Source organism: Heterocephalus glaber, unplaced genomic scaffold (genome assembly GCF_053883595.1).
Source record: "Heterocephalus glaber isolate CG9 unplaced genomic scaffold, H.glaber_assembly_v1.0 deba00001773, whole genome shotgun sequence".
In the NCBI taxonomy this organism is placed as follows: domain Eukaryota; kingdom Metazoa; phylum Chordata; class Mammalia; order Rodentia; family Bathyergidae; genus Heterocephalus; species Heterocephalus glaber.
In genome coordinates, this window is record NW_028258463.1 from 8,293,890 (window position 1) to 8,321,115 (window position 27,226).

The 27,226-nt window shown below is 57.6% G+C and overlaps 2 protein-coding genes across 6 annotated transcripts; one reads left to right on the forward strand and one right to left on the reverse strand.

The window, feature by feature from the left end:
• Positions 1-6,855: 6,855 nt before the first annotated feature.
• Positions 6,856-15,144, reverse strand: Cdk5rap3 (CDK5 regulatory subunit associated protein 3). Of its 4 annotated transcripts, none has more exons than XM_004859579.3 (14): positions 15,010-15,144; positions 14,816-14,861; positions 12,421-12,552; positions 11,907-12,007; positions 11,482-11,530; positions 10,725-10,903; positions 10,408-10,544; positions 9,967-10,111; positions 9,602-9,697; positions 9,082-9,163; positions 8,686-8,774; positions 7,829-8,034; positions 7,232-7,403; positions 6,856-7,152 (listed from the first exon to the last, which is right to left on the reverse strand). In XM_004859579.3, the coding sequence occupies exons 1-14, from the start codon at positions 15,013-15,015 to the stop codon at positions 7,087-7,089; spliced, it is 1,506 nt and encodes a 501-aa protein (XP_004859636.1). In that variant the 5' UTR covers positions 15,016-15,144; the 3' UTR covers positions 6,856-7,086. The 4 variants fall into 4 exon arrangements, with proteins under 4 accessions (XP_004859636.1, XP_087058286.1, XP_087058285.1 ...); XM_087202160.1 differs by having other exon boundaries at positions 14,538-14,861; positions 15,010-15,033; XM_087202159.1 differs by lacking the exon at positions 15,010-15,144 and having other exon boundaries at positions 6,856-7,145.
• Positions 15,145-21,021: 5,877 nt separating this feature from the next.
• On the forward strand, positions 21,022-25,647 carry Prr15l (proline rich 15 like). Of its 2 annotated transcripts, none has more exons than XM_004859578.4 (2): positions 21,022-21,189; positions 24,552-25,647. In XM_004859578.4, exon 2 carries the CDS (start codon positions 24,565-24,567, stop codon positions 24,862-24,864), a length of 300 nt encoding a protein of 99 aa, XP_004859635.1. In that variant the 5' UTR covers positions 21,022-21,189; positions 24,552-24,564; the 3' UTR covers positions 24,865-25,647. The 2 variants fall into 2 exon arrangements, with proteins under 2 accessions (XP_004859635.1, XP_087058641.1); XM_087202515.1 differs by lacking the exon at positions 21,022-21,189 and adding an exon at positions 21,805-21,989.
• The last annotated feature ends 1,579 nt before the right edge of the window (positions 25,648-27,226 follow it).

The window sequence follows — 27,226 nt, forward strand, 5'->3', positions numbered from 1 at the left end:
GGGAAAAGTTTTCAAAAAGGTACTGAGAAGAAGCCAGGCATAATCATAGCACCCTGGGAGTCTGAGGCAGGAGCATAAAAGAATAAACATAAAAAGGGCTGGGATGCAGCTCAGTGTGAAGGTCCTGGGTTCAATCCCCAGTGCTGGAACAAAGCAACAAAGCTACCAGGAAGATAACTTCGTTGTAAATAAAAACAGTCCACAGTTTAAAAAGCACCCAAAGGTCAGTAGAAGGCCTGGATGGGAAGTGATCCTGGCCCCTGGACACTGGGTGGGCAGGAGGTGGGACACGGCGAGATGCCAGGGGCCTGGGCACTGCCCTGGCATCACCTCAGGGCAGGACAGAGCCATGTGTTTCAGCAAACCAGGTTTTAGGTGAATATGGAACCCACAGGGAGAGTGGGGACCAGAGCCAGGATTTGACAGGAGTCCTGGCTGCTCTGTGGCTGCCTGCCTCAGTCTATCTCTGATGCAAGCTGGAGAAATGTCCTCCAGTCCAACCTCAAAGCTCTTGGAAAGAGGGCCAAGGAGCCAGGCACGGTGCCACAGGCTGGGGATCCCAGAACTCGGGAGGCTGAAGCAGGAGGATCTACACAAGACTGTTTTAAGGGGTGGGGGGCACAGAGCCAGAGGCCCTGTGTTCTTTTCAGGATTCACGGGTGATGGGGTCCCCCACTGGGGAGATTGAAGCTCCAGCCTGCGTACTGGGACACACACCTGAGGAGGCTCAGCTTGGTCTCTGGCTCCAGAAGACTCTGTAGCAAGGTGGGTGAGGCTGGAGCCTGGAGGGTGGAAGAGGGAAAAGAGACAGGAAATTCTTTGGGGAGTTAAAAATAGGGGCCCTAGGGCCAGGGATTTAGCTCAGTGGTTCCGGTACCTGCCTCACAAGCGCAAGGTCCCGAGTTCAATCCCCGGTACCAAAAAAACAAAAAACAAAACAAACAAACAAAAAAAATGGAGGCCCTGATTCTCGAATCAGGAGAAAAGGCTTATTTGCTTGCTTCTTGTTTTTTGAAACAGGGTCTCCATATGTACCCCAGCCTGGCCACAAACTCCCAGAGATCCTCCTGCCTCAGCCTCCTGAGTGTTGGGATGACAGGTGTGCTCCACCACGCCCAGCCCAGTTTCCTGTTTGAGCAATGCCAGGGAGAAAGCCAGAGGCACTGTGGCCTTTTCCCACTCAACTCCCAGGCTCCTGCCCAAGCCAGCGTCCATGTTGTATTTATGACTGTTTTAAGAAGGGGTGACGCGGCCCTTTAATATCCCTGACAGCCAAGATGTTTTAATAGATGGCGGAGCTGGGCTTCAGGAGGGAGGAGGTGAGTGGAGTAGCTGAGGGAGCTGTCAGATCCAGTTTCTATGACGGACCTGGACCTACTGATCGACTTCATAACAAAATAAAATACGGGGCTGTGTCTCTTCTCCGCCCTGTCAGGGTGACAGGCAGCCTGCCACCACTGCTTGTCATCTTTCACCTCCGGATCACTCAGGCGTGGGGAACCTGTGTTTAACAGGGAGGCCCTGCAGGATTTCCACCCAAACCCACGTCCCAGAGGAACCTCAGGTCTTCTCTTAATCTCTGGGCTCCAGTCAGTGGCCTCTGGTCTCCTGCATTTCCAGTGGGACATTTTTGTGTACACAGCCCCGCCTCAGTGGCTGCTGTTGTCTCGTTGTCTCGCTATATAGTTCAGGCTGGTCCTGAGCTCACTATGTAGCCCAGGCTGGCTTCAAAGTCACGGTGACCCTCCTGCCTCAGCCTCCTGAATGTTGGGATTACAGGCTCACATTCTTTCTGGAGTGGCTGAGAGAAACTGGAAGTGAATGAGTTCTTCCTCTTTCGGGTTAAGTTTGGTCGGGCTGGGTCCCCGGCCCCTCCAGGCACAGGGACAGAGCTGACACTCCACTCTGTGACCCTGGTCCCAGACTGCAGACCAGGCGGCCCCTGCCCAGCGCTCTGCATTCGAGTCCTCTGGCAGGAGAGAGTTAAGGGCTTGGGTTTAATTTGCCCGTTAATCACAGTTAAAAGAAGTAATGAGCGGCTCCCAAAGCGAGTGTTTCTCTGCAGATTAAGCAGCAATTTGCATAGCCCCTCACTCATCTGCGCACCTTCCCTCGGGGCGGCTCTCCTCCTTTCAGACACAGCCGAGCACGGCCTGAGGAGGGAGCCGCTTGACAAATGGCTTTGCCTTGCGCCATGGTTTGGGTGACAGGCAGGGAGGGGGGTGCCGGGAGGGACAGGGCAGCTCCCGACAGTAATGGATAGCGGGGCGTTAAATAGCGCAGGACTTTTCATTAGACGCACAGGAGAAGTTTAAATATTCAAACTGGTTTTCTTTGGAGCCGGGAGGGTGGCAGGCTGCCGAGGGTGCAGTCTCCCAGGACTGGTTTGCTCAGCGCCTTGCTCATCCGGGCAGCTGAGAAGCAGGGGAGGTGGTGGCACAGGCACTCGATAACCTGGCCCAGGCCCAAGCTCTGGTAGCAAGCCTGGGTCTAGGAAGCAAGGAGATGGCCGAGAGCATGGGGCCACAGCTCTCTGCCCCAGACGCCCTGGGAATCTAACAGGAAAGAGGACAAGGGACAGGCCGAGGGTCCCTCGGGGAGGTGGTCCCACTGCACAAGTGGTAGAGGGGTTTGGGTCTAACCACTGATCCATTTAAAAAGCTGATTTCTTTTTTTTTTTTTTTTTTTTTTGGCACCAGGGATCAAACTGCGGTCCTTGCACTTGCACAGCAGGTGGCAAAACCACTGAGCTAAATCCCCAGCCCTTAAAAAGCTGATTTAGCCGGTTGTGGTGGTGCATGCACGTAATTGCAGCACTGTGAGAGGCTGAGGCAGGAGGATCGCAAGTTTGATCCCAGCCTGGGGAGTTTGGCCCTTTGGAGATCATTAAGACAACTGAAGTTTAGAGAAGTTAACTTTGAGACTCCAAAGGGAACATTAGAGCGAGCAAGACCCAATTCCTACTCTCAAGAAGCATAGTCTGGACATGGGTGCAGTTTATAATCCTAGCACTTGGGAGGCTGAGGCACGAGGATCGCAAGTTTGAGCCCCACCTGGGCAATTTACCAAGACCTAGTCTTAAAATTAAAAGGAGGCTGGACCGGGGATTTAGCTCAGTGGTTCCACCTCCTGCCTCACAAGTCCAAGGTCCCGAGTTTGATCCCGGTACCAAAAAAAAAAAAAAATTAAAAGGACGCGGGGGCTGCAGCTCAGCACAGTTTGGGCCAGGCACATTGGGCGTGGCTTACAGTGCGGCGGGCGGGAGGCCCCCGTGCGGGGGTGTGGGGTGAGGAAAAGTCCGTGGAGACTTTTCTGACTTCATCTTCCGGAACCTCGGTGGGCAGAGGCAGCCGGGAAAAGGACCCAGGTGGGTTGGACCCCGGGTGGGCAGCGGGCCGGAAGCAGGGGAAGGCCAGTTACCAGGGGAGCGGGGGCGGGCGAGGAGGCAGAATCCCTGAGCCAGAAATGGTTGGGGGAGAAGGCCCAGGGGCACCTGAGGAGGGCGGGCGAGGGGGAGCCACCCCGGAGCCCAAGGGGAGGACGGGAGTCGGGGGGGGGGGGCTTGGTGTGGGGCACCCTGCGGGGCTGTCACGCGCGGCCCGCTAGGCGCAGGTTTCCAGCCTCAGCGCAGGACCCTTCCGCCAGCCACCCTACAGCAGCTGCTGTCTGCCCCACCCCGTGCTGCGAGCAGGCCCTGCACACCCTCAGCTGAGCCGCTGCCCTTAGGCCACAGGAGTCCTTGTCCTCCTTTATTTTTTGTGGTGCTGGAACCCAGGGCCTCTGCACCGAGCTGCATCTCCACATTTCCAGCCTTATTATTTTGTTTCCCCCACACAGGGTCTCATTAAGTCACTAAATTGCCCAGGCTGGGCTTGAACTTGCAATCCTCCTGCCTCAGCCTCCCAGAACGCTGGGATAACAGGTGTCCGCCACCTTGGCTGGCTCTTGTCCTCTTGTACAGTGACAGAAACGAGGCAGAGAGGGGTGCAATGAGAACCCCAGTTCACACAGGGAGGAAGAACAGCACCAGAACTGGAGAACACACTGCAGACCCCAAGCAGCACTGCCTGTGTCCCTTCCCCTTGCTGTTATTAGACTGTTATTAGAGTGGGGAGTGGAGAAAGAGGATCTGTCCCAGTGGCAATTAGAAGAAAAAATACCAGAGATGGTGGTGCAGGCCTTTAATCCCAGTGCTCAGGAGGCTGATGCAGGAGGATCACCAACCCAGCAAGATCCTGTCTCAAAAAGTAAAATAATAAAACATGAACTACGAATTTGTAGCAGGACAGGTAGGAGTGTACAAAAGGTGGCAAAGTACTGCAGGACCTGGGTTTCTAGGGGAGAAAAATAAGCAACACCTGGGGAAGGAATGGGGCAGGGGTCCTCGCTATGCAGCAGGACCCCAGTGCCAGGCAGCTCCTCCTGGTTGAGGCCAGAAGTGCTTTTCTTTCAACCCGGCTTCAGGAGCAGGTGATGCTTTAGAGGTGAGGAGATGTTGGATGTGAAGGCAGCAGCTGGTTCCCTGCCCCGCACCAGCAGTGGGAATGAGTTCCAGATGTGCAGGGCTCCTCAAGCCCCTGGCCAGCCCTCCTCGGGCACAGGGAGCAGGCTGCTGAGCAGAGGGGCGACCCTGAGCCATCCGCTGAGTTTGCATTCATGGTCAGCCACCAGCCTGCAGGCAGGGACCCTGGCTTGGAGAACACTTGGAGAGGACTGGGGATGGCGTGGGCAGAGGCCCCCAGGCAGGGGCACAGCTCCTGGGCTTAGCTGTGTAGTGAGAGGCGCTTCCCTACATTCTCCCTGGATGGAGGCGAAGTTGCCTCAAAACCAGTGTGGCCTTGGCTAGAAATTCACATTGCCCGGACAATTCTCGGGCCTTCCCCCTTCTCCCGATGTTTTTCCCACGGCTGGGAAGCCTGCTGCTGGAAGCCAGGGCTTCAAGCCCAGGAGCAGCCCTCGCCTCTCCTTCCAAGGGAAGTCAGGCCAGGAGAATCCAAAATGAACGAGTTAGCCGGGCATGGAGTGCGGGGAACTGAGGCAAGAGGATTGCCGAGAGTTTGAGGCCAACCTGGGCTCTATAGCAAAGAACCTGTCTCAAAAGAAACAATCAAAACAAAGAGGTCAGTGGTCCAGCCAGTGCACAAGTGCCTTGCACAGTTCTGAAGCAAATGAGCAGGAGCCTGCAGGCACCTGAGTGAGGCCAAAGGAATTCAGAATCAGCCCCCAAAAGCCACAGATCCACCCTGACACACACAGGGTGAGCCAGCCAGGTGACCCTTCAGTGCCCCTGGCCTGCCCAGGAGGGCTGGACCCAGAAGGCAAAGGAGGGCAAAGGTTCTGGAGAACAAACTCAGTGAGTTGAAGGTTTTTTTGTTTTTTATTCTTTTGATGTAGCCCAGGCTGGCCCCAGACTCCTGGCTATCCTCCTGCCTCAGCCTCCCGAGGCCTGGGATTACAGGCATGTGCCACCATGGCCTGATGACCAGGTGAAAGACATTGAGGAAACCTCGCCTATGGGTTAGCGAGGGCCTTCATTTCTCCAGCCAGGCAGTGAAGCAGACCTGGCCCTCCAGAGCCAGAGCAGTGCCTACCCAAGCCACGACCCTTCCTGGGGCCAGGGTGGTACCACTTGCCGCAGCTCCAGGTGGGCAGGCAGGTGACCCAGCTGCTGGAGTCCCATGATCCTCAGGGCTCCTCCATATGGCTCTGGCCTGGGAACAGCAGAGCCTTCGTAACAGCTGTGACCGGGCACAGATGTCAGAGTGGCAAGGGCAGCCAGGTGGTACCTGGAGTGGGCAGTGACTGGGTGGGCGGAGGCAGCAGAGGGCAGCAACCCAGGGCAGCTCCCCAAGCTGAGGCGCGCTCCGTGTCCTTCTGAGGTCGACTTCCCAGCACCACTATTTCTCCTGCCTGACTCTCCCAAAAGGAGGTGACCAGATGGGGGACGTGGACGCTGACATTAATCGATAGGAGCGGCTCGAAGCGGTTCCTTCAGCCTTATCTCTCCCTCCTCCGGCCCGCGTGTGTCCCTGCGTCCGGGTCGGTGATTAATAGGGGCCATCACTCACCAGGCCAGACTGGCTGAAAGGCAGTGGGGAGGGGCGGCCCTCCCCAGAACTGAGATAACAAGCAGCAGGAATAATGAGTGGTGTCATTCCACTTTTCATTTTGATGGAAAGTCATTACAGGAGTCAACGCCAGCGACAAAGAGCCATGAATCAACTGCTCTGCTATGAAATTAAAATCGAATTGCTGGCCACCCCTGGCCCCTGCCCTTCCTGGGAAACGGGATGGGTAGGCAGCTTGGAGAGGGTGCCATCCCAGCAGGAAGTGGACAGGCAGCCTGAGAAGGTGATAAGTCCTGTCCACACCTTGTTTATCAGCTTCTTCCTCCCGGACTGCAGGGAAGCCTGGCTGGACCCACGGAGCCTGCCAGTCAGCTGCTCCCTTGGGCTGTGGGCAGGAGGGGGCACCATGGGCCTGGTAATGAGATAGCAGGACCCAGAGCTCCTGGCTGAGCCATCTGCAGATAGGAAGAGGATCCCCTGTAGCACCAGAACCACAGAGGAAGTCCCTAACCTGGGCTCCATAGTAATAGCTGGTGGCCCCAAGAGGCCACCTGGATCCAGAACCCACAAAAACAGGTGCCTGCTGCAGCTGCCAGCTCAGGGAAATGAAGCGGTCAGTGTGGGAAGCTGTCAGCAAGCCGGGCATGGTGCCGCACACCTGTGATCCCAGCACTTGGGAGGCTGAGGCAGGAGGATCGCAAGGCCAGCTGGGCTACACAGAGTGCAAGGCCAGCCTGAACTACATAGTGAGCTGCCTCACACAGAAACAAACTGTCAGCAGCAAAGCGAGAGTCTTTTCCTTTTTTATTAAGTCCAACTCAACCAACTAGGAAGCTGTGGTCCACAGCAGCAGGGCCGACTGCAACAGCTCCCTGGAGACGGGTGTGTGTGTGTGTGAAAGCCAGTCATCAGGTGACGTTTCCTACTGTTGCTCTCCATGCTCCACGCTGCCGGGCTCTGGCTGGGAAGGCCTAGATGTCGGCTGGCCCCCTCCATCCAATGGCAGGTGAGGACTGGATCACAGGGAGGTCCCCAGCAAGTTCACGGGGCGCCCACCGTATCTCCTGGAGATGTCAGCTTCAATCTGTGGATAGTGATGCAATGGGCAGGAGTGGAAGTGGCAGGGCCTCGAGCCCCCAGCACCTGGCAACCCGTGGCCTCACCAGCCCCTGCAGCTCCCGGGTCTTCGCCAGCAGCAGGTCCAGCTTGGGCTCCAGCGCCGCCTGCTCCTGCAGCGCCTCCTGCTGCTTCTGCACCATCAGCTCCCTCTTCAGGGCCAGCAGCTCTGCCTGCTTCAGCTTCTGCTGCAGGAATTCAGTCACGCGGTCCACATACCTGCATGGAGCCCTGTTGAGTGTCACGAGGCCCAGGGACCCAATCCCCCAACTGGCCTCCACCTTAAGGCATTCTGGGGTGAGGAACAACAATCCTAGGTACCCCTGTGCTACTTGGCTTTTGTTTTTGTTTTTTTTTTCCCAAAACAGGGTCTTGCCATGTAGCCCAGGCTGGCCTCAAACTCACAGTGATCCTCCTGCCTTAGCCTCCCAAGGGCTAAGACCACAGGTGTGGGCCACCATGCCTGGCAACCCGTCCTCCTGGTTGGGAAGCAGGTTCCACCTGCATACGTGAACCACCCGATCCTGACCCAGAGAGAAGTCTATGCTCAGGAGAAAGTGACGTCAAAGTTGGCAGGGATGAGCTGAGGGCCATGGAGAAGAGGAGGGAGCAAGAGGGCAGGGCCCGCATCAGGGGAGCCAGACCTTGGTGAGGCCAAGATCATGAACAGGTGCTGCATCTGCAGGCTGGTGAGCTGGCCAATCAGCTCCTGCAGCGTGGACACCATGGCAACCATCTTCTCCCTGGTCTGGCCCTGCAGGATGGCAGGAGCCAGCTGGAACTGGCTCACCGACAGGATGTCGGCCTCCTCACCCATCTCCACTGCTCTCTGAGACAGGAAGATCTCGAGCTGCAGGCAGAGGAGGAGGGAGTTCGGACCAGGAAGCAAATTCAGAAAGGCAGCCCCAGGTCATTCCAATGTGCATCGTGAGGGCCACACTCCGGGTGAAGCAGGGTCTCCTCCGGATACTGTTGTTGCTAGAAACTCAACAGCTGCGACCTAAGAGCAGGGGACACAGGCCACAGCCCCCATCTTCCCAAGCCCAGGAACCCTGGCCCCTCTCACCGCTCCTCCTTAGCCATGGGATCCAATGTCACCACCCATGAGGTCTCAGCTCAGAACCTGCCCCAACCCGACAGCTTCCTGGTGCCCTGAGTCAACTCAAAGCCCACCCACCTCTCTGCCCCCGTCCACTCCCCAGTTCACTTTGCTTAGCCTAGCAGCCTCCTGTGGCCCATGTGGGCAGTACGTCCACATCTGTACCCTGAGCCCCAGCCGTGAAACTACAGGCTTCCCGGCATCCTGTGTTTCTCGGCGCCATCTCCCATGCAGCACTGTCGATTCCGGTCGGCCTTTCCCACCGGGACCTGAGCTCCTGGGGTCAAGGACTCTGTCTCATGGGCCGGAGACTGGCAGGACCCCCGGTGACAGGAGAGGACAGGGAGGCGACTAGACAGGGTGTCCTCCATGCCCCCAGGAAGGCCCTCCGGGTGACAGAACCTCCATGAGCTCGTCGATGAACTGGTTCCGCGTCTCCGGGAACTCCAACAGACTCAGGGCGTCTGGGCCTCTGGCCACACCTTCTGGGGCTACCGGGAAGGGACAGAGATGAAGAAGGGTATGGGCACCAGGGCAGGGGTCTGTTTTCCTCCCTCAAGCTGGAGAAGCCCTGGGGGGGAGACTATGGCCACAGAAGCTGCACTAAAGCCACTCTGCCGGGGGTGGGGGTGGCCCAGTGAAGCCCCCTGCCGTCTCCAGCCGGCCTGGACCCCAGCTCAGCTCTGCTGGCGGCAGTGGGAGGCAAAGTGCCGTCCTGCACTGCCCTCTAGTGGACAGCCTCTCTGCTGCCAGGGACTCGGTAAACCGCGGAGCTTGCCGCCCTGCTTCTGCACTCACCCTGGGTCCCCGCCTCCAGCACTGTGATCTGCAGAGCCACAGGGTCGGCGTCGCCCCAGTCTACCCCGTCGCCCCCCAGTTCCTGCATGGACAGCAACAGAGCCAGTGAGGTTGGGAGAATTCCCGGCCAGGGGAGCCAGCAGAACAGGTTCAAGGACGGCTTCCTGCCCACAGTGAGGTCTGCAGCCCTGGTGGTGACATAAGTGGCAGTGCAGGCTTGGCTGTGCTGCCACCCTGCTGGTCAGGTTACCACCCTGCACCAAACCCCAGGCCAAAGGAGACAGGGTTTCACTATGTAGCCCAGGCCCGCCTCGAACTCACGGCGCTCCTCCTGCCTCAGCCTTCCAAGCATTAGGATTACAGGTGTGCACCACCACACCCAGCCTCTATCTCTTTTATACTTGAACCGCATCTGCCCTTGAAGGCATGAACTTGGAGCGATGCCTCCACAGACACTGACAACTCTTTCTACAGCTGAAGGGAAGCCCAGAGGGCCTCGGGGACAAGAGGCTGTCCTAACCTTGGACTCTGAGTCCAGGGAGATGCCCCAGTTGATGCCAGCAGCCTCAGCAGAGATGCCAGGGTCCAACTCCACCCCAAAGTCGCCCCAGTCGATCTGGAAGGTGAACACAAGGTGAACACGGTTGGCCCAGGCCAGTGGGGGAAGGAGGCTGCCCTGCAGGCCTGGGCTGCTTCTGCAGGGAGAGAGAGGTCAGCGTGACAACCCTGGGCCCAGGGAGGAGAATGGTTTCAGGAACTCCCGCAACCCAAGGGCTCCTGGTGCGGCTCCAGCCCTCGCCCTCACCCGGCTCTGGTCTCAGGAAGGCCAGGAACCAGGGAGCAGCACCCTCTGCTGCCCTCTCTCCCAGCTGGGGCTGCCCTTACCGCATCCTCCTCCACCGGCTCGGGAGGCTCCTCCAGGCTCGGCCGCTCCACCACGGTGGGTTCTGTGCCCGTCCTCCACTCATATACTGTCGAGTTTCCCCGCCGCTGCACGAACCGCAGCATGGGCAGCACCTGCTCTTCTGAACTACAGGAGGCACAGCACTGACCCTCAGCCTGGCCGCACCACTAGGGGCACAAGGCTCCCAGGCCCAGCGGGGACAGCACAGCCATGGGTCATGTGGGAAAATATGAGTGGAGGCCAGGATCAGTGGCACACGCCTCTCATCCCAGCACTCGAGAGGCTGAGACAGGAAGATCCCCACAAGTTTGAGGCCAGCCTGGGCTACACAGTGAGACCCTGTCTGACAACAAAGGAAAACACAAGGGGAGGGGGAGGGGAGCCCGGGAGAAGGGAAAGCAGCAGCCTGCTGGGCCCCGTACCTCTCACATACGAAGCCCACACAGGCCTGGTACAGCTCGATGGCTTCACCCAGGGACTGCGCCCCCACCCCAATCTCGGTCAGCTGGCTCGGCAGGTCCTTGATCAGGGCCAGCAGCTCCCTCCGGACGTTGTCTCCCTATATGGGGGACAGGAGGAGGACTGAGAGGGATGGGGTTGGAGGCAGAGTCCAGAGGTGAGGCCAAACATCCAAAGGCCACCAAAAGGCCAGGCGCAGTGCAGGGCGGGAAGAGGATGGCGAAGGATGTGCGGCAGCCTTGGGCTGGAGACCCTGGCCCCAGCCCCTGCGCATGCGCACCGTGATGCCGTACTGCTTGCACGCATGCCGGAAGTGCTCTCGCTGAGAGGCTGCCCCCGCCAGGCCCTCCTCCTCCTTGCGGCTGTACTCGCGCTGCAGCTGCTGGCACTTGGTGATCCGCTTCCTTAGGGAGGGCAGCTCGTAGTTGATGTTGCGAACCAGGAGGCTGCAGAGTTCCACTGCGAGGGACCTGGTTAGTTCACCCACCCGGGGAATCTGCACCCTGAGGCGAGCCCGCCCCAGAAGCCCCTGTGTGGTGGATGTGGGTTAAGGGCACCTCCAGCCCTAGGCGGGGTGACGGGGACAGTGTTCACCATGTGGGTCCACTGAAACACCAGGCGGCACAATCCTTGCATTTAGGTGCATGGGAATTATTAGTGATTATCATTGTCTTTTTTAATTTTTTTGGGGGGGGTACTGGGGATCAAACTTGGGACCTTGTGCTTGCGAGGCAGGTGGCGGAACCACTGAGCTAAATCCCCAGCCCCTCTATCTTTTTCTAAGACAGGGTCTCACTAGGTAGCTCAGGCTGGGCTCAAACTCAGGGTGATCCCCCTGCCTCAGCCTCCCCGTGTGATGGGGTGATGAGTGTGCACCACCATGCCCTGCTTGGAATTGGTTCTCTCAGCTATGAATAGGCAGGTTCTTCACTCCAGCCCCTTCCCACACCCAGACTAAGCTTTTCATACGCCCAGTGTCTTGGCACGTGGGGAGTGGGTTTCCCATGGATGCCAGAGCCACTCTGGGGCCAATTTACCTAAGTAGGTGTTGTCCTTCTCATACAGGGCTACGATCTCCTGCCAGTCCTGAGGATGGAAGAAGGAGTCAGCCAGAGACACACGTGGCAGCCACCTCACAGCTCAGTTGGGGCACAGGGAGGCTCTGCCCTGCTCCTCACACTGGCTGGGCTGCCCAGATGAAGACTGTGGGACCAGGCTTGCTGGTGCCTATCTGTAAACCCAGCTACTTGGGAGGCTGAGGCAGGAGGATTTTGAGCTTGAGGCCAGGTTGAGCTACCCAGGAAGAACCTGTCTCAAGAGACTAAAAGCTGGGGACATAGCTCAGCACTCCCTGGGTTCAACTCCTAGCACCACAAGAAAACACCCAGCCCTCTTGACCAGAGGCGCTGACCCATGGACGAGATGTCCCCAACTGTTCCCTGCAGGCCCTTGCCACACTTGCCTTCATCCGCTGGGAAGAGTACCGGCCAAATATGTTCTTTGTGGAGGCCTCAGTGCCTTTGAGAAGATCCACAATCCTCAGGCAGTGGAAGTAGTGAATGTCTAGAAAGCAAGGCAGAAGGAATTTGGTTTTCTTTCTCTTTTTTGTAGTACTGGGGATCAAACCCAGGGTTGCTCTGCTGCGGAGCTATGCCCAGCCCTTTCAGTTCTGAGGCAGGGTCTCACTATGTTGCTCAGGCTGGGCTCAAACTGGCGATCTTCCTGCCTCAGCCTCCCTAGGGCTGGGATTACAGGAGTACAAGAGTGAGGGCTTTGGGGATTTCTCTGGCCGATGCAGGTGGCTGCCTGCCAGCAATGTGAGCATGAGAACCCCCTCCATCATTCTGTTAGAAAAACCAGCATTCATACCCCAGGTAACCTCCCCTTCTGGGGTCAGCCCTGGTGGCTAAAGGGGGTAGTGCCTCAACTCCCTGCCCAGGCAAGAGGGGACCTGGTGACAGCCCGAGAGCACTCACAGGACCCAGAGAGCAGCTGGGTGATCTCCTCGCTCTCTGGCATGTCCTGGATGGCAGTGTTGATCTTCTCCCGGATGGTCAGGACCAGGCTCTGCCATTTCAGGTTGCAGTGGCGCCGGTCCACCAGCCAGTCTGCAGGGGAATACCCAGAGCACAGCTGCCTCCACCACCCAGCCACCTTGCTCTGCAATGCCACAGGCCTGGGATCCCAGTACTCGGGAGGCTGAGGCAGGAGGATCGCCTCGAATGTGAGGCCAGCCTGGGCTACACACCAAGACCATGTCTCAAGACAGACAAACAAAAAACTTGCATCACTAATTCAGCTGGAACATGCTGATATTGGTAAAAAGCTGTCCTCATATCGGTTAAGGTATGGGGGTGGGTTCCCAGGAAGATCAGAAGGAAGAGAGGCACCGAGAGAGGCCTGGGGCTAAGACTCCAGCGGCCTAACTTTATCCCCTGCAGCATGGTTTGTTGTTTTTTACAGAGCAATTGCCTCAATATGGAGATAAAGAAAAACCGAATTGGTCCTGACATGAGGTCCTGACATGAAAGCGCCTCTTTTGACCATTCTAAATTCTCCACAATACTTTGTTTCTTGAGTAATTATATCTTTCCTGTTGACAGAGGCTGCTGCCCGACTTCCACCTCCTGGGGCTGGGATTAACCGAGACAACGCAAAACACAGGCGGCTATGCCAAGAACCAGATGAATGAGCAACTGCAAAGACCCTAATACCTCCAGCGCCCTAAGGACTGGATAGGGAACACCAGGCTTGTTTTTTTTTTTTTTTTGAAACAGAGTCTCCCTACGTAGCTCAGGCTGGCCTCCAACTCACAGCGCTGCTCTTGCCTCAGTTTCCTGGGTGCTGGGATGGCAGGTGTGCACCACCATGCCCAGCTTCACACTGCATTAGTCTTAAAAGTGCAGACCCACCCTGTACGTGTGACTAAACCGACCTCAAGGGGTGTGGGCTTTAGAAACATGCGCATTTTCTCTGCAGATGACCTCTGTAGATGGTCCTGGGTTTTTTTTTTTAAATAGTAAGTAATCCTTTATTTTTTGCAGTATCAGGAATCGAACTCAGGACCTTTCACTTGCAAGGCAGGTGCAGTGCCACTGAGCTACAACCCTGGCCCCCTGGGCTCTAATTATCAAGTTTCTTAGCAAAGTCTCTCTACCACTCTGCCTGTTTCCCAACATGTAAAATGGGCATAGTAATAGCAGGGTGTGGTGGTACATGTCTGTAATCCCACACTCAGGAGGCTGAGGCAGGAGGATCGCCACAAATTCAAGGCTGCCCTGGACTACATAGTGAGTTCAAGGCCAGCCTGAACTACCTTGTGAGACCGTCTTAAAAAACCAAAGCTGTGCATTCCCTGAAGTGGTTGGAAGGAAGAGACCCCTCCCTGGTGCTAAGCCAGAGGTGGCTTGGCCACCAGAAACTCTCTATGCTCAACTGAGTCTTGGGGTCCTTATTTCCCTACAATAAAGATGGAAGCTTTTGTTTTGTTTTTCTTTTTTGGTACCGGGGATGGAACTTTGGACCTTGCGCTTTCAAGACAGGCACCGGAACCACTAAGCTAAATCCTCGGCCCGGGGTTTTTCTTGTATCTTTTTTTGGAAGCTTTTTAAAGGTCAGTTTTTAAAAATTTTTTTCCTGGCACAAACCAAGAAGCATGCACATTTAGTCATACTAAAGCTCCAATTGACATCTGCCACTTACTTACTGACCACCCTTAAATAAGCCATTTATCTCATCCCTAAATGATATTTACTTACTTATTTTTTGAGACAAGGTCTCACAAGCTGGCTTTGAACTCACTCTGTAGCTTAGGCTGGCCTCAAACTTAAGACAATCCTCCTGCCTCAGCCTCCTCAGTGCTGGGATTACAAGCATGCGCCACCATGCATGGCCTACTTTTCTTTTTCTTTGGCATTACTGGGAACTGAACCCAGGGCTTTCACAATCAGCTACATCCCCAGCCCTTAAAAAAAAAAATTTAGGGGCCGGGGATTTAGCTCAGTGGTTCCGCCGCCTGTCTCGCAAGCACACGGACCCGAGTTCGATCCCCGGTACCAAAAAAAAAAATTTATATTTTGAGACAGAGTCTTACTAAGTCGCTAAATTCCTCAGGGTGGGCTTGAACGATCATCCTGCCTCAGCCTCCTAACGTGTTGTGGCCCTGAATGACATGCTTTGGTAATGCGCATGCTACAGATGTTAAAGCAAGAAAGCGCAGGTCCAGCACAGACTCCACATAGGTCCTTCGGGCTGCTCTTGGCGAGACAGGTCCGGCCACAGAACGAGGCTGGTCGGCGCCTCCACCCAGGCGCTCGGGGCCCCGCTGGCGACAGGGGGCAAAGGGCACCGGCGCGCGGGGCGCCCTCCTACCGAGCAGCTTGCCGGTCTGGATGTCGATGGGCACGTGCTGATGGTCCTGGGGGGGACAGGAGGGGACGCGGGCGTGAGCGCGGCCACGTCCCGGCCCGGCCGCCACCCTGCAAGGCCAGAGCGACGGGCCGAGGAGACCTCGGGAACCAGGATTCCCCGGCCAGGATCCCGCACCCGGAGCTCCATCCCCACACCTGCATCTTTCCTCCACTTCCGCTTCCGCCACGGCCAATCCAGAGTTCAGAAGCAAACAGGTCTCTTCGGCCACGTCACTGCCTTCAGCAGAGCCAATCCGGGCGCACGCACCACCCGCTGGGGCAAGCTCCGCCCACCTCAAGGCTCCCCCTGGCTGAGCCCTTAAGGGCGGGAAAACACAGGCCAGCCAATGGAAGCCGGGAGGCGGGCTCTGGGCCGGGAAGGGGCGGGACGCCCGGAAAGAGCTGCAGGGGCGGGATGGCCACGGTAGGTGGCGCCCAAGAGCCAATCCCGACAGCTTCTTCCCCAGGAGGGCGCGGAACCCCTCTGGGCGGCCCGGGATGGTCCTACCGCCGATCACTTCCCTGCTTTCCTCTCTACCATCTACAGCAGCTGTTGCTGTCCTGGCGCTCTTGACGCTTTCCCTTCCCCTTCTGTTTATCTAACAGACCCAGGCCGAGCGCTGCCTTCAGGATGTGCGATTGGGACAGGGCAAAGTGGAAGGGAGATGCCCCAGATGTGGAACGTACACTGGGTGTTTTACACACACACACACACTCACACACACACAGGGTCTCACTATGTGGTTCAGGCTGGCTTTGAACTCATTATGTAGCTCAGGCTGACGGCCGGATAATCTCAGCTCTTGGGAGGCTGAAGCAGGATCACTGCGAGTTGGAGGCCAGCCTGGGCTACATAGTGAGTTCAAAACCAACCTGAACTACATAGTGAGATCCTGTCTCACAGGAAAAAAATTCTTAAAAATATGGTGCAGGGCCAGGGATTTAGCTCAGTGATTCCGCCGCCTGCCTTGAAAGTGCAAGGTCCCGAGTTCGATCCCCGGTACCAAAAAAAAAAAATGGTGCAGGTCCTGCATCAGTCTGCAGCCAGCCTCTGGGCAGTTGGGAGGGGGGTTTAGAGAGAGGAGAGGTCAGGTCCAGCCGAGCTTCATTCAGGAAGGTGGGCACCCACCCACCTCCAACCCTGCAGATAGAAAAACCCCTGGAGGACTAGGAGGCTGAGGCAGGAGGGCCTGGTACAGACTGGCTTCAAGGAAGGTGGGCCGTGGGAGGTGAGACTGGAGAGACGCTGGAAGGAAGTTGTTCTCCACAGGCTCGGGCTTGGCCAGAAGGAGCAGAAGGTTTTGGCGAGGGGAAGGGCAGGTTTGGGGGATGTGTAGAAGGGCGATGAAGGGGATTCGGCTGCCCCAGGGACAGGTGGCAGGGAATGGGGACTGGCAATGCCAGGCGCCCCGGTGGGAAGTGTGTCAAAGGCCTCGTGTCTAAAGCTGTGGGATGCAGGGTGTTGTGGGCTGGCTGAGCTGCAGCCGGGGGCAGGTGTGACATGGACAAGGAGTGGCCGAGGGAGTTGAGAGGGCACGGAGATTCCTGGGGACCTCACTGAGCTGGACACCCCGTTTATGACCCCGCCTAGACGGAGCTGCTTGATGTGAAGCTATGGTCGGTCGGAAGACCTAGATTCCCACCCTGGAACCCTGGACCGTTTCCTTAACACTCAGACGGCCACTGCTTCCTCCACGTGGAGATGACACCTCTCACATCTCGGGATTTCTGTTCAGAGCCTTCAATAAGCAAACAGACTCGGTGGGTGTTGTGGGTCACACCTGTAACCCCATCACTGGAGAGGCTGAAGCAGGAGAATCACCATGGGTTCAAGGCCAGCCTGGGCTACATAGTGAGACCCTGTCTCCAAAAAATAAAAATAAAAATAAATATTAAACATCCTAGATGAACATAACTCTTTACAATTTGTGATGTCGGGGATGTTGGCGCACCCCTGTAATCCTAGTACTTAGGAGGCTGAAGCAGGAGGATCACTCTGAGTTCCAAGTCAGCCTGGGCTACACAGTGAGACTCTATCTCAAGACAAACAGCAACAAAAAACCAAACCAAAACAAAAAAACAAAAAATACAACTCAACAAATTTCAGGTGGGTGTTCTTATACTTTAGAACCTGTGTATAAAACCTCTGACGCCTTCTTCAAGATTGAGCCAGAGCTGAGCGCCTGTCAGCTCTCGTGGGAATCTGGCTCTGACCTCAGAGCCTGACTCAGGCAGGAGGAATTGGACAGGCTCCCCCAGTACTAAACAAACACTCCACTCACAGGGCTCCAGCTCTGTGCGGCTCTCAGGGACACCCCAAGGGGCTTGGCGCTGCCCCACCCTGAATCAACAGGTGGGGCACAGCAGGGTGGGGTAAGACGACCCCGGCCCTTCGGCGGCTCCCATGCTGCCCAGGTGGCTTGGAGGCAGCAGAAGGATGTTTCAGAACAGTTACTTATTGATTTTTTTGGTACCGGGGATCGTGCTCGGTTCCTTGCACTTCCCAGGGAGGCGGCAGAACCACTGAGCTAGAAGTCTCACTGTGTAGCCCAGGCTGGCCTGGAACTCCCTCCCAGCGATCCTCCTGCCTCCACCTCCCTAGTGCTGTGATGAAAGGCAGTGGTTGTGATGAGTGGAGCCCGTGCCGCTTGGTCCCCAGCTCCTTTCCTCAGCCCTCCCTTCACAGCTCAGGCCACAGCGTCCACCCCCTGACACGGGTTGGTCACCCCCGCGTAGCACGCAGGCAGCCCAGGGCGGTCCTGGCTCTGCTCCCGCTGAGGGCCGCACCCTCAACCTTGTCCGGCCCCAGCGCCTGCCCTTTCACCTTCCTGAGTCATCCGGAAACAACTCACTGCGCGCTGTGTGTCGTCTCCCAGGATACCACGGTTGTTTATCCCCACCCGAAGCGCCGGGAGGGGGTCAAGGCCCGTCCTGGGAGGCCCACGCTGGCCCCGCCCTCTGCCCAGGCGCTGGGATCTTCCGTGCCAAGACTCGACCCCGAGGGCGAGGGCGGGGTGGAGGGCCACACACCCCGCGTCCCAGGGCGCCCCAGGCCTCGCCCTGGCCTCACGCACAGCAGGATCACACCTGCGATCCGAGCACTCAGGAGGCTGAGGCCGGAGGAACACCACAAGTTCAAGGCCAGCCTGAACTACATAGTCAGACTCTCAAAAAATCAAAAATAATAAAAAAAAAATTCCACATGAACCATGTCCAGAGTTCTGGGGGCCCAGGAAGGAGTGAGTGTCCAGTTCAACTCAGGCCTGAAGGCGCCGGGAGAAGCACGTGGGCCAGATGAGTGTGAATGAAGGTGTAAGGAAGAGGGGACAGGAGGAGGGGCCGTGGCGAGCGCCATTCAGGGAAGAGGGAAGCCAAGGGCCCAGAGGTTTATCACAAGACCATGGATGTCTATGGAGAGATCACAGAAAAATTATTTATTAGTAGTAGTTTTTAAATTTTTCATGGTACTGGAGTTTGAACCAGGGGCCTGACGCATGCTAAGCAAGTTCTATACCACTGAGCTACATCCCCAGCCTATTTATTATTATCAATCTTTTGAGACAGGGTCTCACTCTGTAGTCCAGGCCTTGAATTCATGGCGACCCTCCTGCCTCAGCCTCCAGAGTGCTGTGATGACAGGTTGGCATCACCTCGCCAGGCTCAAAGAGTGCCACTCAGCCAGAACAGGTTTCTCTTTTTTTCTTTTCTTTTTGGGTACCAGGGATTGAACTCATGACCTTGCGCTTTCGAGGCAGGCGCAGTGCCCTGAGCTACATCCCCAGCCCTGCAAGGACACGCTTCTGAGGACGCCCACCCCCCTTCCCCTGTGAGCGGGGTGCTGGCTCGCGCCTGGCTGGCTTCAGAAGCCTCGCTTGGAGGCACAGCCGCGCTTGGAAGCACACGTTTCCCCAGGCTGTAAGGCAGCGGAGCGGGAGCGGGAGCGGGGGCGGGAGGGGGGCGGGGGCGGGGGGGGGCGGGGGGGGGCAGCGGTGTCCCTGCTCCCCGATAACCTCACCTTGCGCTCCGCCCATGGTGAATGCCCTGCGGCTGGAGTTGGGCTGTCCCAGCCGTCCCTCCCCGAGACCCCAGAGGCCTGGACTTCAGGGCCAGGGGGTGCGGGTGGGAAGCAGGCCCTGACCTGTTTCCTGTCCCCAGGCCCAAGAGCACCCCGACAGCCTCGGCGAGCTGCGATGAGTTTTCTTTTGTTTTGTTTCAGACTTGGGGGGAGTTTTTTGGAGACAGAGTCTCCCTGTGCAGTTCAGGTTGGCCTTGAACTCACTATGTAGCCCAGGCTGGCGTCGAACTTGGGTCGATTCTCCTGCCTCAGCCTCCCTGGTCCTGAGATGACAGATGTGCGCCACAATGCCTGGCTTCTGCAAAAAGCAGTAGACAGGGCTTCCAGAGACTGAGGATCTAGAGGGTGTGGCTACTTCCCGTGACAACTTCCTGCGCCCTCACTAGAGGTGAGGGGACCTTGCAAATAGCTTCTCCCAATCCATATGAACCCCCCTGTATCTCCCAGGGAGGGGGCTGGCCGCATACACAGGACTACGTGAGGTCAAAGACATGGCTTTCCTTTTACATTTACCTGCCCTGGGACAGCAGGGTAAAGCAAAGGGCTGCATGAAGTTTCTGTTTCTCATTCACATTTTCAAGTCGGCCTGAAGCTCTTGCTGAGTGTAGTGTTAGGTCTGTAGCCGAGATTCAGAATTCCTGGTTTAAGGAGCCAAATAAACTAGATGAATAGATAATTATACACTACACGTGTGTGTGTGTGTGTGTGTGTGCGTATGCATGTCACAGTGTGGAAATACACAGAGAATGTTTAAAATGAAACATTTTTATTACAGTAAAAGGCATTGCTATGAGTCCCCCTCAAAACCTGCCCCTCCTTGCCACTTTCTGAAGCAGTTCTGGGAGTCTCTTTCCTTTGCCCAGGTTATTGGGGTCAGGGAGCTATTCGGAGTAGAGGGGAGTAGGGACCCAGGCCATAGGAAGCAGGGTTGTGGATGGTGGGATGAGTTTGAAAGGGGGCCGGTTAGAATTTAAAATGGAGGGAGGAGCGGGATGCGGTGGTGCATGGCTGTAGCCCCAGTACTCGGGAGGCTGAGGCAGGAGGATCGCCGCGAGTTCGAGGTCAGCTTGGGCTACATAGTGAGACCCTGATTAAAAAACAAAAGGGGGAGAGCCCAGAAAGGGGAGCTGGTGATCCCTTTTCTGTCCCCAGTGCCTCGCTCTGCACCTGTCACACACACAGCCCAAGAGGATGGCGGCTGCCGGGTGGATGGGGCAGCACCAGGCACTGGTGTGGCAGAGGGCACGGGGACGGGGCTGCAGGCCCTGAGCGAGGTGCCCCGGGAGGGCACACACTGTCCCTGTCCCTGGTGCGGCCGCACCTGAGCTCCCGTTGCCCTCTTCCCCGCCCCAGGCTGCCTCTCCCCTTCTTTCCAGAGAGCGAACCCCTGGGATGGCCAGCGCCTAAGTACCTACCGAGGAGCCCCTTCCAGTCCGCCTGGGAGTTGGGGGCACTTGGGCTGGGGAACCCGCCACTGTCCCCTGAGGGTCTGAGGGAAGCGTCACCCTCCGCGGAAAAGCCAGGCCCTGGACCACGCAGGGATCTGCACGCGAGGACGCTGAAGTCTGGCTGCGAACACCCGGCCCCTTCCCCCCAGGGAGGTCCCAGGGGGGGCTTGGTGTCGGGGAGGCGCAGCCCCCCACCCAGCCCCACCGAGGCTCCAGGCCCGGGAGGAGCGGGGCGCCCGGAACCGGTCTGCCAACCAGTTTAACCAGGACTGGTTTCGGTTCGGAGTTCAAAGGCGCTGGGGTGCCGGCCCCCCGGGGCTGCGGCCCTGAACCCTTCGGGGTGCGCCCGGCGGGGGTCCCTGCTGGAGCCGGGGTCTGCCCCCTGGCAAGAGCTGGAGGTGCAACCAGACACCCGAGAGCGGGGGAACAGAGAGAGGCGGGGGCGCCCCCTCCCTGACTTCCCTTGGGGTCCCCCGCTGCGGCAGGGCAGTCCCTGGAGGACCCCGGCTTGGGGTGGCGCCGGGGCGCTGAGCTTGAGTTTCTCGGTGATGAATATTCATCAGCCTCGGCCCCTGCTGCTGTTTACTTAGCCGGGAGGGGCTGGGTTTCAGGTTCACCTTGACGCGCTGCGGGGCAGGTTCGGCTCCTGCACCTGCCTCTCTGGCACCTGACAGAGCAGCTGCGCCGCTCACCGCTCACCGCTCACCGCTGCAGCCAAGCCTGGGCACCCTGAGGGCGCCCTCTGCTCCCCACCTCAGCCTCCTCCCCAAGCTTCTGCCCGCCGCTCCTCCAGGGACGCAGCCGGGATTACAGGTACGGGATTACAGAGGGCTAGCGAGTGGGGAGACTGAGCCACGGCCCGGTGCTGCCCGCGTGGTGCACAAGCGCCCCTCCCTCCAGTCCGGTCGGAACTCCAAGCACGCGCGCCTGGGCTGCCAAAGTTCCCTCCCAAGCCGCTCTCCTTGAAATCCCCAGCTCCAGCCCCCTGTGACCCAGGCAGCCTGGACCGTGGGTTTCTGGCTGTGTGGTAGGAGCAGCTCCCCGCTCCTGCCCAGGGCTCCCCAGTCCCGTCCAGGGAGGACAAGGGCCATTAGGGGCCCTGCAGAGGAAGGGTGTCCTGGGTTCTGTGCCCAGCTACAGCCACTTCCTCCCCCACCCCAGGCAATGGTTAACTTGCCAGGCTCCAGGGCAGCCTGGCCCAGTCTGTGCAAAGCTCTTCAGGGCCTCCCAGAACACGGGCAGGGCAGTGGGGCCTGTCCCGGGCAGCCGGGTGTGTGCCATGGTGCTGGTCTCCCATGCAGGGAGTGTCAGGCTGTCCCTGGAAGCCAGGAGGACTCTGATGAGCCCCGAAGCTGTGCTGAGAGGGGAGGCCAAGCTGGCATCCTCAGGGGCTGATTTCCATCTCGTCAAGGATTGCAGGGCCCCGGGCAAGGGCCTGGCACTCAGCGGAGCTAGCCCAGGGCCCGGTTGGAGCAGATTGCAGGGCCTTGCACAAGTCCAGGCCTGGAAATGCTGGATGTGTGAGGTCTCCAGACCCCTTTGGGCAGCACATTCCCCCTGGTTCCTGTGATGAGTCCTGGGCTTGCAACTGGGGATACCCTGCTCTGGCTACTGTAGGTATCTGGACAGCGCGCGCACACACACACACACACACACACACACACACACACACCCTCCCTCCCTCCTTTTAAAGTCAAATTTTACACTGTCTGTTATGCCCACTATTGAAAGATTCCTGCCACTGGATTCTTACGTAAGACAGAAAAGCCCCCAATCCAACTATCTTGCAAATTCAGTTTCCACATGTCAGATTTCCCTGAAGGGACAGACACCTGCTTGCTGAGCCTCAGGTGTCCTGGACAGAAGGGCGGAAGGCCTGCCACAGAGCGTCCTAGAGAGACAGAGGTACCAGTCCAGGACACGAGGGTACCGATGGTTCTGGTCCCGGGCGGAGGCCCCACAGCCGAGCACAAGGTTATTCCTGTCCCCACGGTTTTCTGCCAAGCTCCTTGTGACCTGGGGCTCTCAGTGCTCCAAGGAGAGTCAGCATCTCAGGTGCCAGCTGGAAACACGGTATCTGTATGGCAGGGGCATCTGAACTGGCACGGCTGGGAGCTGCGTGCCCAAAGGAAATGGTGTGATCGGAGTGGGTTTAGGAGCTGAGCCTCCTGTCCCTCTATATCCTGATCCTCCAGCACTTCCAGATGCCAGTGGTCAGGGCACCATTAAGGCAGTTACTGGGCACCCACAGACCATGCCAGCCCCTATCCCTCCTCCCGCCCTCCTCAGCAGCCCCTGCAGAACGGCCTGGAACACAGAGTCCTGTGCAGGCCGTGCAGAGCCTGGTGGGGCGAGCTGCCAAGGCAAACCTCTCCCTTTCGCCCTCCAAGTGGCCCCACAGGGTCTCCCCGGGGCTTCTCGAACTACATGAGCCTCTAGGAAGGGGCAGAGTGGGCAATGCGCGGGCTGTTTCCTGGACAAAGAGCTGAGAAGGCTCCCCCCAGCCTGAGCTTAGGAGATGGGGTGCCCTTTGGAGGGGTGCAGCAAGGAGGCGGCTGATGCAGACTTACAGCTCCTTCCCAGCTTTAGTTTGTCTTTAGCTGGGGTTGATGCCCCTTTAAAAATGTCCATACCCATTATGGTGTTTTGTTATTTTATTATTTATTTATTTATTTATTTATTTATTTATTCTGATTTTTGGAGACAGGGTCTTGCTATGCAGTTCAGGCCACCTTGAACTCTCTATGTAGCCCAGGATGGCCTCGAACTCACAGTGATCCTCCTGCCTCAGCCTCCTGAATGCTGGGATTACAGGTGTGCACCACCACTATGATGCCCAGCCATATTTGTTATGGAAAGTCTAGAAATCAGAAAACCAAAGAGGAGAAAGCATTTTCTATTGCTACATAAAGAAAATCACTGGGGCCGGGGATTTTAGCTCAGTGGTTCCACCACCTTCCTCGAAAGCATAAGGTCCTGAGTTCGATCCCTGGTAACAAAAAATGAAAAAAAAAAAAAGCAAAACTGCAAAGGAGGTGATCTCTCTGGCGGGCCCCGGGCCACCTGGCCATCCAGCTCTGGTGTTCTTTGGGTCCCGTCTGCTCCTCCCTGGAGCTGTCACAGTCACACCTAGGAGTGCAGAGAACCAGACCCCCCCCAGCCTGAGCCTCTCTGGGCGCTTTTACTTTAGCTCTGGGCACTGTGCTGTTGTAGATCTTAGTCCTTCCACCCTGCTGTCCCCTGCTGCTAGCTTCCACGCTGCAACTGCAGTTTCCTTCCCGGAACTTCTGCCAGCTCCTCCAGAGCCCAGGGCGCAGCTCATGGGAGGAGAAGCCTGGCTTTCCCGTCACGCTCCTCGCTCCTCTCCAGAGGGTGCCCTTGTGCGGGGGTACAGCCCGGGGTGCTATTCTCCCCCACCTCTGGCTCGACCTTGCTCCCTTTGGGAGCTGTCCCTTGCTAATTGCTGTCATGCTTCTGCTCCTCAATTTGGCTTTGCGAAGCCCGTCTCCTACAGCGAGTGGGGGTCAGTGGTGGAGCAAATGTTAAGGGCCGGTGGGACACAGTAGGAAAGAGGCCAGAGAAGTAACGTGCCAGGGGTCAGCAGGCCACACAGGGTGCAGGACCTCCGCTCCCAGCCCAGGACTCCCTGGCCTCCCCCTTAGAAAAAGCTCCTCGGACTTCAGCCCTGAGGGTCACGGCCCGGGACCCAAATAGTGTGGAATATCCCAAATCCTGTTTAGGCTGGTGTGAGCTCCGAGCGACACGCTCAGGGTGTTTCCGCGTGTGAGCCCCCTCGGTGGTGGAGGGGAGGGCAGCTACAGTGCCAAAGTCCTCTCTGTCGACTGGCCTAGTGGCTTCCCTGTTGATGTCTGCTTTGGTGGCCCTTTCCCCAGGCCGGCCTTTCTTCTCACATTCTCCAAAAACGTGGGGTCGGCCGGGGATTTGGCTCCATGGTTCCGCCGTCTGTCCTGCAAGCGGAAGGTCCCGAGGTCCATCTCCGGTACTCCCCCCAGAAAACAAACACCTCAAGCGTGGGGTCACACCGCCACCCCAGTGCTGGGCTTCTGTAGCCCTACCTCCAATCCTGTCTTCCGCTCTTGGAATAGCCAGTGATTATAAATGAGCCCAGCGCTCCTCCCGCTGACCTGTCCCCACCCTTTTTGTCGCCCCACCAGTGTCAGGAGCACCATGACCGAGGTCGGGTGGTGGAAGCTGACCTTCCTGCGGAAAAAGAAATCGACGCCTAAGGTGCTGTATGAGATGCCAGAGACCTACGCCCAGACGGAGGGCGGTGTGGAGCCCCCGAGGCCAGGCGCCGGAGGCCCGGACGGCGACTTCAGCACGCGGCTGGAGAAGATTGTGGACAAGAACATGAAAGGCAAGCACGTGAAGGTCTCCAACTCAGGCCGCTTCAAGGAGAAGAAAGTGCGGGCCATGCTGGCCGAGAACCCCGGCCTCTTTGACAACCGGGAAGACAAGGGACAGTGAGGGGGACCCGGGGGGACGCTTGGGCCTCCTGCTCCCTGCCCTCAGCAGGGTCTAGACAGGGGCTCGCTACGCTGGCCTCTTGGTCATAGTGGAAGCCAAGGGGACATTCTGCCTGCTGCCAGGAAGTGTCACTTTTTAGGGTTGTATTTGTGCCCCCAGCTCTGTATAAGCACAGGGATCCCGGGCTCTTCCCACTGTCCCCTGACCATGACATGAAGGCCCTCCAGGTCCAGGATGGTGACCGCCATCCGCAGCAAGGTGGCCGGGCCATGGGAAGGTGGGCACAGTGGGCAGTGGAGAGAGGGGACCCAACCACACTCCACCTTCTCCTGGGCGTGGGCAAGGGTGAGCCTGAAGGCTGCCACCTCTACTCCTTCCGCCAACCCCCGGAGAACATGTCTGCCGCAGCCACGTGACTGGCCACAGGCGGTTTCCTTGGTTCCAGAGCAGAGGTGTTGAACTTGAGCTCACATCTTAACGCAAGTGGTAACTTCCTGGAACTCTGTACCCAAGTGGAGGGCCAGAGGGCCCAGGAGCGCTGGGTTGTGCTGGTTTGAGTCATACATCTCAACGGTCAGCCACACTGGCCAGGAGTCCAAACTGGGGTCACTCTGGCAGGAGCTCAAAGCAGCCAGTTTTCTTTTCTCCCTTCCCCCATAGTATTTAAGATGGATCAGCCCCAGATGAACTCTGGAGCCTTGAATTTTCTTTAAAAAGTAACTGTGGGTTTCTTTGTAATAACAAAGCTGCAAAAGCGGAGAACGCATGTATACTCACATTGCATTTATGGAGGTGGCTGTTTTAATTTGTCCGGGGTGGGCTTGAACTCAGTGATCCTCCTGCCTCAGCCTTCTGAGTCTGGGATGACAGGGGTGCATCACCATACCTGGCTATCTTGGGACCTTTTTGTTTGTTTTTTTGTTTTTTGAGACAGGGTCTCAATATGTAGTCCAGGCTGGCCTTGAACTCACTGTGTAGCCCAGGCTGGTGTGAAGCCTGTGGCAATCCTCCTGCCTCAGCCTCCCGAGTGCTGGGACGACAGGCATGCACCACCACACCCGGTTTGACCTTGGGAACATTTCTGTAAAGAGTCCTCTGAGCCCAGTTTCCTTCCTGTCTAGGAGCAACTGTGTAAAACCTGTTTCATAAGAAGTGGTCTGGGGGCCAGGGATTTAGCTCAGTGGCTCCACTGCCTGCCTTGAAAGCACAAGGTCCCGAGTTTGATCCCTGGTACCAAAAAAAAAAAAAAAAGAAGTGGTCCATAGGAGTGGCCTGTAGCAGTTCCATAGCTCAGTTAAACACTGGTTCCTGTCCCCTTCCTTTATTATGGAATTCTGCCATTCCCATGGCCTCAGTTTAAGAACAAGGCAAGAGCTTTCTTCCAAGAATGTTAGGTCTGGCTCTTTCTCAAGCCACAAGACCAAGGAACTGAAAAAAATTGCCTATATCTCTGGAGCTCATGGCGGAAACAGGCAGAGACCACGCAGAGACCTGCAGCTTCTAAGTCAGCCCCCTGTAGGCTTTGGGGGACACCCCACCCCGGAAGCTGTTGCTGGGGAAATTTATTGCCAAAACAAACAGGCCTGGACAAGGGGGCCTTTGTTAGGTGCCTCACCCAGCCTGGGGAGTGCAGGGGACCAGTGAGGCAGACAGGGGCTCGGGGACCAGAAGGGGGCTTGGGGTGCTGCCTCCTCCTGTCCCCACTACCAAAGCATTCTGGTGTCTTACAAGCCTCTCTAGGAGAAGCCCACATTCACAGCCCTGCCCCCTGGTTTTGTCCCGTCTTCCGGATGAATTAGCCGAGGCTTGGGGGGCGGAGCAGGCTGACCCTGGGCCAGGCACTGGCAGAGGTGGCGCAGGCTCCAGTCAGAGCTGCAGGTGCACCTGACCCCGGCCCCACAGCGGCTTCCACACTGGGCGAAGGGGACGGGAGAGAGGGCAGGGTCCAGGCCTCAGGGTCCTGCCTCTGAAGGCCCTAGGTTCCGGCGCGGGATGAGGGAGCCTCACCACAGGTTCCTGTTCTCCCCAGCGATGTCCCTGCCTGGCCACCTACTCCGATATCACTGTGCCCTCTTCAGGGAGAGGGACCTTGGCCCCGCCCTCTTGCAATTCGTGGGGCGCCTGGCTGGGGTGAGAGCTGGCCGCCCAGGAGTCAGAGCCCGGCAGCTGCGGGTTTTCAGACCAGAGGAGGAGCAACTGAGAATGCAAATATGTGCAGGAGCCGGGAGAGGCTACGGGTTATCGAGCCCAGTTTCACTGGGAAGCAGCCCAAGGAGGAAGGTGAGGCCGGGCAGCACGGGGACCTGCGTCGGCTGCAGAGGACAGCGGCGCCCCCTGCTGGGCGCCGAGCCCGGCCCGAGGA